The sequence below is a fragment of the Phaethon lepturus genome, unplaced genomic scaffold (assembly GCF_000687285.1).
Source record: "Phaethon lepturus isolate BGI_N335 unplaced genomic scaffold, ASM68728v1 scaffold54855, whole genome shotgun sequence".
Taxonomy (NCBI): Eukaryota; Metazoa; Chordata; class Aves; order Phaethontiformes; family Phaethontidae; genus Phaethon; species Phaethon lepturus.
The window spans coordinates 10,339-27,119 of NW_010543738.1; the positions used below are offsets into that span (position 1 = coordinate 10,339).

The 16,781-nt window shown below is 37.8% G+C and overlaps 1 protein-coding gene across 1 annotated transcript in view; it reads left to right on the plus strand.

Moving 5' to 3' along the window:
• The window catches only part of LOC104621825 (WD repeat-containing protein 47-like), a 20,299-nt gene extending 4,742 nt beyond the window's left edge, over positions 1 to 15,557 (plus strand). Inside the window, 11 exon segments of the mRNA XM_010288419.1 lie at positions 1 to 574; positions 3,135 to 3,261; positions 5,751 to 5,929; positions 6,032 to 6,289; positions 6,957 to 7,032; positions 8,272 to 8,429; positions 12,142 to 12,311; positions 12,653 to 12,823; positions 13,174 to 13,305; positions 14,047 to 14,265; positions 14,888 to 15,557. The exon segment at positions 1 to 574 is cut by the window's left edge and continues 34 nt beyond it. Of these exon segments, the coding sequence (XP_010286721.1) occupies positions 1 to 574; positions 3,135 to 3,261; positions 5,751 to 5,929; positions 6,032 to 6,289; positions 6,957 to 7,032; positions 8,272 to 8,429; positions 12,142 to 12,311; positions 12,653 to 12,823; positions 13,174 to 13,305; positions 14,047 to 14,265; positions 14,888 to 15,030 (2,207 nt within the window). The 3' untranslated portion in view covers positions 15,031 to 15,557.
• Positions 15,558 to 16,781: the final 1,224 nt, after the last annotated feature.

The following is a 16,781-nucleotide window of genomic DNA, read 5'->3' on the forward strand; positions in this document are numbered from 1 at the left end:
GCTTCAAAGCAAGTAACAATCGTTTATTTCAGCTTGTAATGAAGGGATTGCTTTATGAATGTTGTGTGGAATTCTGTCAGAGTAAAGCAACAGGAGAAGAAATCACAGAAAGTGAAGTATTGCTGGGCATTGATCTCTTGTGTGGTAATGGCTGTGATGATTTGGACCTCAGCTTATTATCATGGCTGCAGAATCTGCCAGCTACTGTTTTTTCTTGTGCTTTTGAACAAAAGATGCTTAATATTCATGTTGATAAACTCCTCAAGCCTACAAAAGCTGCATATGCTGATCTTTTGACACCTCTTATTAGCAAACTCTCTCCTTATCCATCATCCCCAATGAGACGGCCTCAGTCAGCAGATGCTTACATGACCCGCTCCTTAAACCCTGCCTTAGATGGGCTGTCGTGTGGATTAACAAATCATGATAAGCGAGTCACAGACCTTGGGACCAAAACTTCTCCAATGTCGCACTCCTTTGCTAATTTCCATTACCCAGGAGTACAGAATCTCAGCCGAAGCCTCATGCTTGAAAATACTGAGTGCCACAGCATTTTTGAAGAGTCACCTGAGCGGTAAGTGCAACTGTAGCTTTATTTTTACCTTGGCTTGTGTTGCACTTTATCTTACTGGGTTCTTACCCACACTGTAACTTTGAACATAATTGTAACATTGAAACATAATTTGATTGTTTAAATTCTGTTGTAATTAAAACTCTGTATATAAGGGGTTTTCTTCCTTACGCTTTTGTGATCAAAGTAAATTTTTATATTTTGTCTTGAGCAATATAGATTCAATCTGGACTTTCTTAAAGTAGTAATCCTAGCACAGAGCACAAATATGCTCTAATTATATAATAAGAGTCTAGCTAAGACTTATGTTCAGTATTACTGAATTCTTTCATTCCAGACAGAGAATGAAATGGAGACTGTCGAATAGCTGTAACTCTCTTCTTTGCCCATCCCGTTCTGTTCTCAAGTGTCTGTAAATTTTGGTCCTGACATTGTAAATGGTTAAGTATACTTAAAAATTTATATATAGAAGTAGTCCCAATGAAGTCAATGGAAATGACTATATGCCATCATTGCAGCGTTTCTCTAACACTTAACAATAGTAGTTTGGCTTAAATATTTACTTATCACTTTCCAAACCAAATCTCAATAAGGCTGCTCAATGTATTATGGGTTTTATATTGGACTTGGAAATAGTTGGGTTACGATAGTGGTAAATGCTATTAATAACTTCTTTTAATGCAATGTAGGCTGCAAAGGTGACTTCTCTCCTTTCTTCAGAACTAAACCTGTATCAAAACTTTGTGTGTTTTACCTTCTGAGAGAAAAGTCCTGGTAACTAGAAGAAATGATACTTGCCCATTAAGAGCTTATCATCATGCTTTGCTTGGCCTTTATTTTGATCAGCAGTTCTGCCCCTTTCTAAATGTTATATCCATGCCTCTCTAGAAAGCAGCTGCCAGCTTTCTTGGCTCTTAGAACCAGGTGGGTAACTAGCACTGTACTTGGGTGCACTGGCCCGCAGAGGACACTTTTAGGGCTGTGGTGGTGTGGTGTTCAATCCTGGCCATAATTGATGACATAGTCTGTTAGTTTTGCCTTACAGCAATATTCTGTGTTTTGTGTTAAGGTAAAGACCAGCTGTAACTAAAGGCAATTAAAAAAACAAAAAAACCTACTGATGTCAGTTCACCAATAATAACAGAAATTTTTGCACTAGCATGTCTTAATACATTCTCTTAATGCTTATTTTGAAAGGAGCTATTTTGTTTGATTCTAAATGATCCACTTTAAATCTTTGGTTTTACCAGCCTCTTCACAACTGGAGTTTTTGTGGATGGCTTAAGTGTTGCAGAAGTATCTCTTGAGATCCATTATTACAAAGTGTGCCTCCTGAAGATACTAATGAATTGTGAATGCTCTAGTTTTACACATCTGTATGCACAAACTTTAACATTTGTGCATGTAGCCCAGGGACCAATGTTAAAACTGATTCTCAAAAGTTTTTTGTTTCCTTTTTCAATTTTAGTGTACTGGAATAATTCTGCACAAATAGAGTTATCTTGTGGGCTAAATAAAGTGGAAATTGCTGCAGTTTTTCTTTGTATAGGCGTTTGCATGTGATGTTAGATGAATTTGTTAGATCTTAACATGTTTTTTCATAATTAATACATCTCTTGAAGGTTAGAATTAGGTTAAGAGGCCAGACACATAGTTTTCAAGAAGGCATTATATCTTTCAGAAAAAAATCCAACTCCAAATTACATGTCCAACTTAAATGGCAATATTTGCAAGGGTGAAAGCTGGGAAGCTGAGCTTTACATAGATCTGGGCCTTGCTTCTTGCACATAACAGAAATATGGTATTTCTTTTATAAGTTATATTCAGCAAGCAATTATTTGTCTTTTAGTCAGTTAAGTTACTTTAGTTATATTCAAAATAACTTCTTAAAGAGCTTTGCTCCAAGTCACTGAGTGAAGAGGGCTTTAAGTTGAGAAGACTGAAGACAGGAATCCAAGGCCTTTAATGTGTTCTGCACACTTACTGATTGCTAAAGCATTTTGGAAAGTGTTCCATACCGTAATACTTGTATAATACAAGAGTAGCAAAAATGATCTAAACATTTTTATGTATACCACTTTCAGGAATGTTCAAGCTGATGGATGTTAGGCATAGATAAAATTTAGACTGGTAGTGTTAATTAAATTAGTATCTTACAGAAGACATTAGCCATATAGTATATCTGATACATTCCATGCACATAATTGCTTTCAAAACAGGAGATCTTGAATAACTTGTTAGTTAAAGGGAATGTAATTCCAGTGTAGGGATAGAAAACATGGAATTTGGATGTCCTGTGATGGTCAGGCTTTTTGGAAAAAGTGTGGAAAAAGCATACGGACTGTGCTTTTTGTTTGTTAGGGGGTTTGTTTTGTTTAGTGTAACCCATTGCAAGTGGGATTTTTTTCCTAAGCAATACCCTCAGTTTTATGTGACTTCAGTAGTTTGCACCCTTGCATTATCATATTTTACTCTAGAATGTTATCTTTCTCTATTTACTGGGGGATTTTCTACTCTTACTTTTTCTCAATTAAGCTTCTCCTCTTTTCCATGTTGCTGCAAGAAGTGATACGCCCGTGGAGCCACAGCATCCCATCAGCAGTGAGACTTTGTGCCAAAGTTCAGTTCCAGAAAATGAACCAATTAATGGAGCACAGAGTCAGGGATCAGCCAAACAAGAGAAAAATGAGGTAGTGGTTGTTTGTTTAAAAATAATGAGGCCCTTTGAGTTGTGTTCTAATCACTTTATAATGATTTGCCTTTGTGTTGAGGGCTTCATGCATGACAATGAGTTGCTTTGCTTTTTTTTTTTTACTATAGTGAAAATACCATATTCCATCTTGTACAGGAAACTACTCTTTTGTTTTTTCCCCATTGTATAAAGTTCTGCTGTCATCTGAGTTGGTAATGCAGCTGATTAGCAACACTGCTGATGTGAGAAGGCATGCTAAACTGTTGTGTGTTTCTTAAACATGGAGAAAAAAAAGGCTTTGCAGAACTCAAAGCCAGCAATGTTAGATTAAACAGTGCTTAAGAATCCTCTTAGTGTTTTAGCAAGGAATTTGGCATGTAGCCTGCAATTTTTGCTATTAACACCAAGTTTCAAAGGTCATCTTATGCTATTCTCTGTCTAGAACACAGAGAACATAAAAATCAGATAATTCCCTAGTAAATGTATCTTTGTTCTTCAGAATCCAATAGCATAACTTTTTGGATTCATCTTTCAAGGCTTGTGCCTTCACTATCCTTTTTTTCCTTTTTTTTCTCCTTTAGCAGCAATATGGGGGGAGTGAAATAATAGTTCAGTAGGAAACAATGAAAACAGCCACCTACTCAATTCTTTTTTCAGTTTTAAATATTTGTCTCTTAATTAACGATGACTAACATGGAGCACGCAGTCTGTTTTGTTTGCAGACTCCAGTTTGATTTTCTTAAGTAAACTTTGTCTTGGCTTATGACACCTATATGGTACTGAAAACCAGTCTAGTCTTGACAGGGCTATATTCTTGTAGACTCTGGATACTTGAGTGAGGCAACGGGGGCACACTGGAGGATTAACAAAGTCCTCCAAACATGAGGGCTTGACTCCCTTCCAGGACTTTGCGGAGTAACTTCTCTGCTGCAACAGCGTTGTGTATGCACATTGGCAATAAGGGGAGGGAGGAGAGAGCTTAGCTAGCTCTATAACAGAGCAGGCTTTGGAAGGCAAAAAACCGGAAGCAGAATTTACAGGAGAGAATGAAGACAGGAGATGCTGTGCTATAGCTGAAGATGTTGGCCAGACTACTGTACAGAAGTAGAAAAGAATACAGTACCCAGTCCAATTTCACTTTGTTTTGTTTTCCACATCATAGTGGTATATGTGTATACCTGTGCAAGTAAGAAATTAATTTAAGTTTCTTTTCATAGCTTTATTTTTGCAGTGTTCCTGGAAGGACTGAGTTAGAAGCCCGAGTAGAGTATGTGGGCAATATACTTTAGGTTTAGGTGTTAGTTTGGGTAATAATGACGTGGCATCCAAAGTATCAAAGGATTGAATCCAATTGCAACAAACAAGAATCAGTCATGGAAAGAAGTGTAGACAAGAATATACCTATTGCTTAGAAGGTTTATAACCCAGTGACTGGGGAATAGTTCACACGTTTGAAATGCAGAGAATGAATGCTTTGTAGACTTCTGAAGATAACTTTGGAGTTTCTAAATTGCAGGTATGGATCTCAGGAAACGTAAGGTGGTAAACGTTTTACAAATGCAACAGCACTAGGAAATCTATCGTAAAGCAGAAGATTATTGTGTCAGAGAACACAAAATAATAATGAAGGTATTTTTTGTTTTAGAAGAAATGTAAAGGCTCAGAGTTACAAAGAAAGATACTCTGCATGAATTGTCTGAACTAATTAATACAACTTACAATCAATAGATGACAAAAACGTCACTTGTGAAAACAAAGAAACCCACCTACGAGATTTTTTTCTTTTACTACTTTTTTTGTGCTAGTTAGTAAATCCACAGTTACAGATGTTGTCTTTAGAAAATGCATGGCACTTCACTGTTGATAGTTTGACCTTGGATTAAAGTGCAGTGAGTTCTAGAGAGCTGGCTGTGGGAAGCTAAAGATGTATGTAAAAAGGAAGACACTATGAGAAAGGAAGCTCAAGTATTTGTGTTTGGTCCAGAAAGTAAGGAACTTAAGAAGGCGGTGCAATTTCAGAAGGAAGATGTAACACTTGGGTAGACCAGGGTTGGCTACTGGGAGAGGTAAATTGGCTCTGCAGACTGATGGCAGATAGGTGTCAATGTGGTAGAAAAGACTAAATTTGTAGTGAAAATGTGACTTGGAATTTGGCATGTAGCTTACATTGTTTTCTGATTTTTATCAGTTTCCAATCGCCTATTTATTTTGATCTTAAGTAATACGAAAGTTTTGTAGGAAAGAGGAGTCATCTGAATTATGGCAAAACTACTTCAACAGTGAATAGCACAGGCTGGCAGCAATTTCCTTTTTTTAATATGTAAATTGTATCTGGTTTTAGGGAGGAACAAAAGCGCTGCACCTCAGAGGAGAATTTGCTGGCCTTTTGATGCCTGTATTGAAATAACAAACTAGAAAGTGAATAATTTAGGTTAAATACCGCAATTAACTCTTTCATTTTAATCAGTAATTCTCATTTCTTTTTAGCTTCGTGATTCAACAGAGCAGTTTCAGGAATATTACAGACAAAGACTACGTTACCAGCAGCACTTAGAACAGAAAGAGCAACAACGACAGTTGTACCAGCAGATGTTGTTGGAAGGAGGTGTAAATCAAGAAGATGGAGCTGACCAGCAGCAGAATCTTACTGAACAGTTTCTTAACAGGTTGGGGGGTTTTGCTGCTTCTCCCTCTGCCCATTCCTATCCCTCCTCAAGTTCTTATAATAATCTGTTTTGGGCTTTGTTGTTGTTGTCATTTGTTATTAGATCTATCCAGAAGCTAGGAGAACTAAATATAGGTATGGACAGTCTTGGAAATGATGTACAAACACTTAGCCAGCAATGTAATGGGAGCAAAGGGAATTCATCTACCAGTCCAGCAAGTAACTTTACATCACCACCTTCAGATGCTAGCCAGAGGATAACAACGGATAGCCAAAATGTTAATACAAGCACTCCTCGAAAGCATGGATCAGCTAATCAGATACCCTTTCCTGAAGAGTCACCTGTCCAGGGGAATCAAACGTAAGTTATGTGAGACTGTTCAGGACTGGAAATATCCTTCAGTTACCACTGTGGGAGGACCTGATTGTATTTATTTTTAGCTATCAAATAAATTTGCCTTTGAATAGGGGTATTTAGCTCATTCTCAGTGTTTTCTGTATATTTTAATAGGGATTATAATTTTTTTGACAGAGAAATAGTGGTTATTTGTTATGGTTTGTATTTTGTGCTTATTTTTAATTTCACATTTTTTATTCCATCTTATAGTTCTTGTTTAGTTTGTGGTGTTCTAACTTTCTGAAAGCTTTTTTAAGAAATACAAACTAGATGGAGAGAGAGGCAGGGCAGAGTGGGAACTGGATTTCTTCTGTTAACTAAAGGTTGTGCGGACCTGAAAGCAACAATGTTCTTCCACGTGTGTGTATATATGTTATGGATTGAAAACAAATACTTTTAACTTGCATTTACTTGTTCAATGCCTGGAGTTACTGCAAAAACAGCAACCCCTTGTGAAAATTATAGTTTAGTGATAAAGAATCAGACACACATAACATCCACACAAATGAGTCAGTTCTGAGAATGACTGAAACAGGAACTTGAGTCCAAAAAATACTTCTAAACAAATCTGTCCCTGCTTTTGTTTTTTCTGTCTTGTTGTGAATTTAAATTCTTCATCGAATCAAAGCAGTGTATCAGAACATGCTGTCACTCAGCCACAGTTGGAAGACTCTTCAGGGAATCTGACTAGGACAAGAGGTGATGAGGTGAGTGTTTTCTTATTGTACTTTACAATTTATGTTTTCACAAGATTCAGTATTTAATCTTGAATATGTGACTTCTTGTCATTGTTAGTAGATATTTAGAATGAATTTTGGTTGATGCAGTACCTACGGAATCACAGAACTCTTGAGACTAGAAGGAATGTCTGGAGAGTGAGTCCAAACCCACTGCTTAAAGAAGAGTCAGTGAGAGCAGGTTGCTTGGAGCTGGGTCCAGTTGGATTTTGACTGTCTCCAAGGATGGAGACTCTACAACCTCTGTGAACAACCTGTTCCCATGTCTGACCACCCTCACAGTGTTTTTAAAACAACAAAGAAGTTTAAATGGAATTTCCTGTATTTCAATTTGTGCCCATTGCCTCTTGTCCTTTCACTGGGTACCACTGCTAAGAATTTCACTCAATCTTCTTTTCTCCTCCTGTCAGGTATTTATGTACACAGATGAGATTTACACACACACTCCCTGGAAAGCCCTTCTGATCTCAAAGCCAAACAGTCCCAGCTCCCTCAGCTTCTTCTTGTACAACAGAAGTTCCAACGGGTGTCTTTTACAGCCATTGTTTTGTGTTTTCCAGGTTGAAATTTTTGATTGTTGGACTCCGGTCAGTATGGTCCAACTTTAGGGAAATAATTTTGCAATAAGTGCATACCAAAGTTTCTGCATCAGATAAATACAAATCAAAATTTTAGAAAGGTGGTGATGAAGTTGCCTGGAGGATGATGTAATAAAGCTTAGCATAATTTAATGATAACTTTGTGTTATCTACAGGGTGAAAAGCTGATTCTTATGTTTAGTATTATAATTGTTTTATAAACTGTGTTTATGAACTGGACTGTTTTCAGTAAAAATGCAGCTTTGCTCCCCTTGCAAGTTTCACGCAGATCAAACATGTCTACACAGAAATAAACTGTAATATCATGTGTTTGAGATGGGCTGTTTAGAAGAACAAAAGCTGTTGGAGCCTGAAGGGAGAATGAGAAATGCTAATCTAATGTTAGCTATACGAATGAGCTGAAGAAAAGAACATTCTGAAGTGTGCTATTCCTTGACCTGAAGTAGGCATTGTTTTACAAATCTGTAATTTGAGTAGTGTAGCCTGGTGCTGCTACTTACCAATACTTTGGTACAATAGTTTTACATTATTCTGCAAAACAGTCACATCCACTTTTAAATGTGCAGTTTCATGCTGCAGAACCTAATTTGACTGTTATCTTTTTACACAGGATGACAAATCAAAAAAGCAGTTCATTTGCATTAATACTCTAGAAGACACACAAGCTGTCAGAGCTGTAGCCTTTCATCCCAGTGGGAGTTTATATGCTGTTGGCTCTAACTCCAAAACTTTGAGAGTGTGTGCCTATCCAGAAGTAATTGACCCAAGGTGAGAAAGCTTGTATAACAGTTTATTTTTCTGGATCATAGCACTCCTTTCTCCTGTACCTACTGATATCTGTACATTTCATACCTTTTTCGTTGTCGTAAATAGTGCAGTGCTTTCCTCTAGAAACCTGAACTGCCAAACAAAAATAAGATGATCTGCTGAAGAATCTGTATATTTGTGGGCTACATTTTTGCTCTCTTCCATTACTGGCAAGATGCATTGCCACAATACCACACCTTTCCTTATAGAAATGTTCTTTTTGTCTCAGCAAGTGGGCTTTTCTGTGTTTACTGTGGTCGCTTTTGGTTTTGATATTCCAGCTGTAAAAGTGTCAATTCCCAAGCCAGCACAAGTTGGGTTTCATGAGGTTCAGTTTCTGGCAGGAGGACAGACTTGACAGTAGAGAAAGCAATACCCTTCTTCAACTTTTACAGCAAAATTTGCCAGAGCATGTCTGTTGGCCCATTGTTGCTATAAGCATTGTTTTCCTGATACTCTGGTTCCTTGACAGGAAAAGCACTTTACTGTGCACCTGATCTTTTCTGTTTTCATTTCACCCATTTTTTTAATAGGTAGGGGAAAAATATTTTTTTCACCTGGAAATAAATACTGCCATCTCAATAACCATCTCCTTGTCTTTGCTCCAGTTACATTCTTTTCTTGGAATAGGGGAAAGTGCAGACATCTAAAAACCTTACAATTTCAGAAGGAGCTACAAGTATGGACAGTGACTTTATCTGGGACACCTTACCAGTTTAGGACTCATGTTCAGGCTTCCAGAGTGTTCAAAAAGTAATCTGATGTTTCGGTTTTTTTATTTTCCTCCTTATATATCATCAGTAAGGCAGCCTTTGAAGTTTGATTTCAAAATACTTATTGGCAATGTATGAAACAAAAAAAAAAAAGTTGATTTCTCTGATAGCCTATGCAAGCTGGCTTGCTGGGCTTGAGGCCCAGACAGCCTTCTCTTAATTGGTAAACAATGCAAAACATTCTCAGTGGAACGGACACCTTATTGGCTAACTCTGCTCTCACACAACTTATTCTAACCACTGGGAAAGGTTAGATTGACTCTGCGGCCTTAGTCTCTAGTTACAGTGCATGATCTGCTGTGACAAGTGACATAGTGCATCTGGATATGAAGGGGATACTGAGATTTCCTTAATTCTGAACACGTACTTCTTCCTTTTATTGTCTGTCTTTTTCACTGTGCTTACAGTGTCCCAAAAACATTTCATCATGGGATTAACAAGTCAGCAGAGAGATTACATTATCTTAAAGGTACTCTAAACTTTGTAACAGCCTGAGTCTAGACACACATTCAAATTTTTCCATGTGTTTCAAAAAACTATAGTTGTATAGAACATCTGGTAAATGGCAGTTGTTTAATTGTACATCACAGTTTAGTTGGGATTTTTAAGTTTTTAAAATTGTCCTTTAAACTGATGTATGATTCAGGACAGGTTGGTTTTGGTGTGGGCGTTTTTTTCCTTTCTCTAAAGGTATAATAGTAGTGCGCTTTTTTCACATGTTTGAGATTAAACACTGATAGATCCATGTTACAATTCTGCAAATGTTGCTCAAATAATCACAGTGGTTCCACACAGCTGATTTGCAGCATGTGCTCTCTGTGCTGCTAGGCAGGTGCTCCCATGTCGGGACAAAGTCAGTGATTCTTAGCTGCTGCCTCTGCTTCTGGACAGATGTTGTGAATCCAAACTCTGAGTGCATTAGGCCACTTAGGAAGCTCCATAGTGTGTGTTGAATGGTGATCCTGATTTAGGCTAATCTGTCATGATTTCCTCTCTGGCAACAAAATAAAATTATTTTCCATGTAGATTTATTTTAGTATTCTTTACTAAAGCCATGTTTATCTCAAAAGTTTTTAAACAGATTTAGATGTTTGTCTTCTGTTTTTTCTCTCTGCCTCTTTTGTTCAAGTATTTATAGTATGGTTTCTTTCAACAGCAATTTAATTTGTTGAGTTTCTATTGTTGATGTTACTGAAGTTAAGCACTTGACTACTTCCTGCTGTGGGAACAGAGAAGTAACATTGTAGGAAATTAATCGATCGAAATAGAGGAAATGTACATCAGTTTCCTCTATTTCAGTTTTTATTTCAGCCATGTGTAAAGCTGATCTGGTTTGAGAAATAAGAATGTATGGCATGTTTAGATGCTGTGAAGATTTCTGCATTAACATACAATGGTGAATGGGTCTTTCTTGCACAGACTGCTGTATTAGATATTCTAGTAGATGAGTGAAGCTTTGAGAGTCACTTTATTCAACAAGTAATATCCAATGCAGGTGCCAAATGTGCTCTACACCACAACCAGGGAGAATGGCCCTACCTGGAGTCTGGCAGAAAGTTTCAGGGGTGGAGAATGTGCTGGTTTGGGCTGGGATAGAGCTAGTTTTCTTCACAGTAGCTAGTATGGGGCTGTGTTTTGAATTTGTCCCTGTTGATAACACAGGGATGTTTTCATTATTGCTGAGCAGTGCTTACACAGGGTCAGGGGCTTTCCTGCTTCTCACCCCACCCCACCAGCGAGTAGGCTGGGGGGGCACAAGAAGCTGGGAGGGGGCACGGCTGGGACAGCTGACCCCAGCTGACCAGAGGGGTTTCCCAGACCGTATGGAGCTGTGCTCAGCATGTAAAGCTGGGGGAAGGAGGAGGAAGAGGGAGACATTCAGAGTTATGGCGTCTGTCTTCCCAAGTAACTGCTATGTGTGATGGAGCTGCATAATGATGAACATGTATGAGGTTTTTTCTTTTTGTTGTCTGTGGGTTTTTTGTTGTTGTTTATTTAATGGCCAAAGAGGAGACAGTACTTGATTCAGGGCAGTATTTTTATGCGTCTCCCAGGTTGGGTTAACACAGAAGCATTTTTCTTGATACTTTAACCACTTCAAGTGCTTGATGAGTCCCACTCATTCCAACAGCAAGGATGGCATAGACAACAACTTCTTCAACAAAACAGCAAGCCTCAGTTTTTATTGTCCAGTACTATTAGGCACAACAGCAGCCCCAAACACAAGTATATGGAGCCCAGTCATATAATTATGCTGTCATACCAAACACAATCCCCAGTTAGGGGTTTTATCTGGTGCATGGAAAACTGGAAGAGAAACACCTTCCTGCACACATACATAGAGGTTACTCAGGCTTCTGCTTGCTTCTTTCAGGTGTCTGGATTTTTCCAATCTGCAGCCGGATAGTTTAGTCCCAGACCCAGCCTTTAGCCATGCCAGCTGTACTGGGTGCTACCATAGATAGTGCATGCCTTACTAGCTTTCTTAACCTACTGTTGCTTAACTGAACTCAAGCACGTACAAAAGTGGCCACAGGATCAAGATGTTGAAATATAAAGGATGTAGAGAAAAATCCCACAAATTTAGGACTCTGGGTTTCATTGTACGTTGCTAGTAATTACTGTATTTTCTCTATCAACCCTTTATAGATGAAGGGATTGTGTAAGTTCTTTTTGCATGTCCAGTCACAAATACAATGGGAAGATGAAGAAAAACTGAAAAAATGGGATGAAGAAGATCCTTTTGTTTTGTCTTAGATCACATGTATATGTTTCAATGCAAACAGTCACATGTATTTCATGTTACTTAAAATAATAGAAAAACAGTATTTTCATTTTAGAATACATTGTTTTCCTTACAAATAAAATGAAATTGCATATTTCTTTTTTTCTCCCCCCAGTGCTTATAATACTCCGAAACAACCTGTAGTTCGCTTCAAAAGGAACAAGCATCATAAAGGATCAATCTACTGTGTAGCCTGGAGTCCCTGTGGACAGCTGTTAGCTACTGGTTCTAATGATAAATATGTGAAAGTACTGCCTTTTAATGCAGAAACTTGTAATGCAACAGGTAGTGTGTGTGTGCATTTACTTTCAATTATTTGTCCAGTATTTGGCAAAACCATTCAAATTACATTGATTATAGGTTTAATAGATTTTCTTATTTTTATTCTTACCTTTTCTGTTTTGAACTTAGGCTACCTTGTCCTATGTAGTTCAGTGTTCTCAGTGATCCTTCCCTCCTGGCAGAGACAGCCTTTCTAGTTTACCATAGCTTACAAAAAGGAAGAAATATGCTCTATAAACCTGGGCTGGAATTGGGAGTGAGGATGGTCCACATACCTTTTGCAAAGCTTTAAGAACTGTAGGAAGCCTCCTTCATCTTGTTCCTCCATTTTTCAATTATTTTAGGACCAGATTTGGAGTTCAGCATGCACGATGGGACAATCAGAGACCTTGCTTTTATGGAAGGCCCAGAAAGTGGTGGTGCTATTCTAATAAGTGCTGGAGCAGGGGACTGTAATATTTACACAACAGATTGTCAGCGAGGACAAGGCCTGCATGCGCTGAGTGGTCACACTGGTATGTATGGTGTTCTAATGAAGTTGCTGGTTTGGGGTTTTTTAATGTCTTTGTGTTTTTCTTTCTACACAAATCTTTTTTTCTCTTCAGATTGCTCTTGAGGTATCTGGGCAGGGGGTGTGTGGTTTTTTTTTTTAGATATATTGGCTATTAATTTGATGGAGAGAGTGCATGCCTCATTCCAGAGAACATGCAAAACTGGGTATTGCTTTATGCTGTTGGCATTTTAGATGATACAACGTACAGGTTTTCCATAGGAATGTTAAATCTCTGAATGCAAAAATATTACTAGAACTGTAATATTTCATGGTTTGATTAATGCTCAGATAAAGATGTTATCTTGTTCACAGGTCATATTCTAGCACTTTATACATGGAGTGGCTGGATGATTGCATCTGGATCCCAAGACAAAACTGTAAGATTCTGGGATCTGAGAGTGCCAAGCTGTGTTCGTGTTGTGGGAACAACGTTTCATGGAACAGGTAAAAATTTGCTATTATGCTTCTGATCATTCTTGCATTAAAAATGTATTTTAAAGATGTCTGAGTAGTGTAGAGTAACGTAAGGGTCTTTTATATCACAGAATGGAGGCTTGGCTTTAAAAGAAAGAAGTTGTGAGGGTATCTTCACCTGTGTGTTGGTGGTGTGTGGCTTTTTTTAAGTAACATTTCCTTTCAAAAGCTAGCTAGTTCTTTGCCTTGTGACCTTCAAACAGACACTTCCAAGTACATTAAAATGAAACAAGACACAAGATAACTGTTTCAGAATCAAGGGAAGGGGTGGGAAGGAGCAGCCATTTTTGCAAGTTGTCAACATACTCTAGAATAATCTGCAAAAGGATTCTTAGGAACTACTTGGTTGGATTTGTTTCTTGAAACCTTGGGGAGGGCAATAAATTAGAAAGAGGAGGGGGGAATTCCTTGCATTTTTCTACATCTTTTCATAAAGAGTGACTTCATGTGTTTCATCACAAGACAGACACTTTCTCATGCAGCTTTAATCGTGTCTTTGCTACCATTCCAGTGTGACCTATGGCTTCAGAATTTTAAGTGCCAGAACATAAATTTTCTCATTTTAAGATAATAGTACTAGACATGTTCACCTTAAATTTAAGGGCAACATTCAGTATTCTTATACAATGTATCTTCTGTTTAATAAAAAAGGTTGGCTAGTTGCACAAATGGACTTAAGTGTAATGTGTGTTTGGGTTTTTTCTCTTGTAGGAAGTGCTGTAGCCTCAGTAGCTGTTGATCCTAGTGGTCGTCTCCTGGCTACAGGACAAGAGGACTCTAGCTGTATGTTGTATGATATTCGAGGAGGACGAATGGTGCAGAACTATCATCCTCATTCCAGTGATGTTCGTTCTGTTCGCTTCTCTCCAGGAGCACACTACTTGCTCACAGGATCATATGATATGAAAATAAAGGTGACAGACTTGCAAGGTAACATACTACAAAGGATACTAGGTTAATTTTCAGTTTGGTGCTTTTAATATTGCAGTTGTAAGAGAACTTCATTCAAAGGTCAGGCTTCAGTTTAAAGGAAGAAAAAATGGTAGAGCTTTGAAGGGTGTGAAACATATACAAATGTGATTGTGTCTGTTCACAATTGGCTAGTTGTGTTGCTAAGAATGTAGGCTATGAACTAAATCTTGGGCGGGTCTGGTTATGACAGAAGAACTAATTAACACTGTTGCCTGATGAGATGGCCATTGCTTTCAGGCAGCTTTCATAAAATTGACCTTTAAACAAAAAAAGTATAATGCTTATTTTTATTGTGAAGAGTTAAGAGAGAAGGTAAGAGATACCTAATCAACTTGATTTTCTTGTACTGTTAAATTTTTAATCATATTTTTTTAAAAATTGAATACCTGTGTTTTGAAGTTATACTGTGTCCAGTAATCCCTAAAATCCAAAACACTGAGGCCTTGTGTTAAGTATGCTTCATAAGGTGAAACACATACGTAAGCTTCACTAAACAAACAAAAACCCACCCCAAAAAACCCCCAAAGAGCTGGGATATAAATTCATGAAATGACTAACGGTTTCTGTTCCTCTGCTGTAGGGGACCTCACGAAGCAGCTGCCTCTTATGGTGGTAGGAGAGCACAAGGACAAAGTTATTCAATGCAGATGGCATACACAAGATCTTTCCTTTTTGTCGTCTTCTGCAGACAGAACTGTAACCCTTTGGACCTACAATGGCTAGAGTGCAAACAAGGGCAACCTATGCAGCTAAAGCACAGAGACCTGAGACTATAGAACTGTAAAAACAAAGTAATAATAATTAGGGTTTGAGAGAGCAGCAGTTGAGCAGGAGAGTAGCTTACCAAGAGGAGAGGCATTTTTCACAGATTTTTCTGGTTTCTAGGAGGTCTTGGTGTTTTTAGTATATTCTTTTGCAGTGCTTTCAGTCTTCCATGTGAACTCATGCTGCTGTGACCTGTTGTAGTCTTGTTGCCAAAGTCTATGAGGAGAACTCTTACGTTGTCGATGTGCACTCAAAGTAACATGAATGACGTGTTTACAGTTTGGTATTAATTGCATTCCTTGGTCTTTGCCTCAATGAGAATTTTATATAGACACTTAAGTTGAACACTTTAATCCAGTCTGTATGTAACTAGTTCCACCCACGCACATAAAAGATATTACTTCCACTGTTTTTTCAGATCTGTTACAGTCATCGCTTCTCAATTAGAGATCAAACTTTATAACATCTCCACAATTTCAATTTTTATAGTAAGAAATTCTGAACTTTAAAGGTGATTAGGCAGTAACTACATCTTGATTATGGTCCATTATCTAGTGTGGGTTTTTTTCTTTTCATCTAAACTGGGTGAAATGTTGCTGGTTTTACTATGTGACATTGTTTTGAACAAGCTAACATGTTGGAGGGGAAAAAAGTAAAATATTGATTTTTTTTTTTTCTGTAGAAACACATATTTTACTTTTTGAATGCAACAGAATACCTCTGTGTATAATGTACTGTAGAAAAGAGTGGATTGGCAGCAGTTGTCACAGTGAGCTTAATGGCTATCAGTTTTTCAAGTAAAAGGGATACCATTAATGCTGTAACGGAGACCAGCATGGCTTAAAACGCTATGTCTGCATGATAATTTAAGAATTAAATTGTTTAAATTCCTGGTTGAGAAGCTTATCTGAATTTTATTTCTTGCACTGTTTATGTATGGGAAATTGCAGTTTTATTTCTACAAAACTTTAGATTCTAATGTTTATGTATTGTTATATTTTCATATTGTACAGTTCCTTTTACTTTTTAAAATATAAACCTTAAACATTAGGTTATTTATTTATTTGAACTGCGGTTAAGTTTTGGATTTTCTCGGTTACTAAATTATATGTGCACTGTAGCAAGCATTTTTAACTATCGTATAAAAGTGGAAAGGTAAATATAGAAGTGTATCTGTGCTATAATCTCAATAAAGACCTCCAACACCTGCAGCTATCTCCTCTGTTATTTTGGATTCTCCGTTTGTAACTCCTCTGTGCCACTCCTATATTTAAACCATATGTCAAAATCTGTTGCATGCCTACAACTGTAAAACACTTTGGATTACTGATGCCATTTGCAAGTACCTGGCTTTGCAATGCGGTAAGTACTAATTCAGGAGCACAGAGCTGAAACTGTGTTTATTTTTCTGTATTGGACACATAGGTTAAGGGCCTAATGCTGCTTCGGAGACAAATATAACTTTTCCCTTTTCTGTTCTGCTAGTTCTCTGGCTGTGGTCAAAGTCGGCAGGCTCTTTGTAATTAGCATGTAATTGGCACTTCAACTATTTAAATACTAATTTCCTTCAATGATTTTTATTGCAACGTCTGTCTTTGCAGAGAGGACCCAGTTTCCAATCTGTTGGCTTACGTCCCTGCCTCCCGCTGTGCTTCTGAGCTGTTCTGAAGGGAGGCTGTAGACACCTGGGCAGCCGACGGGGCCGGGGG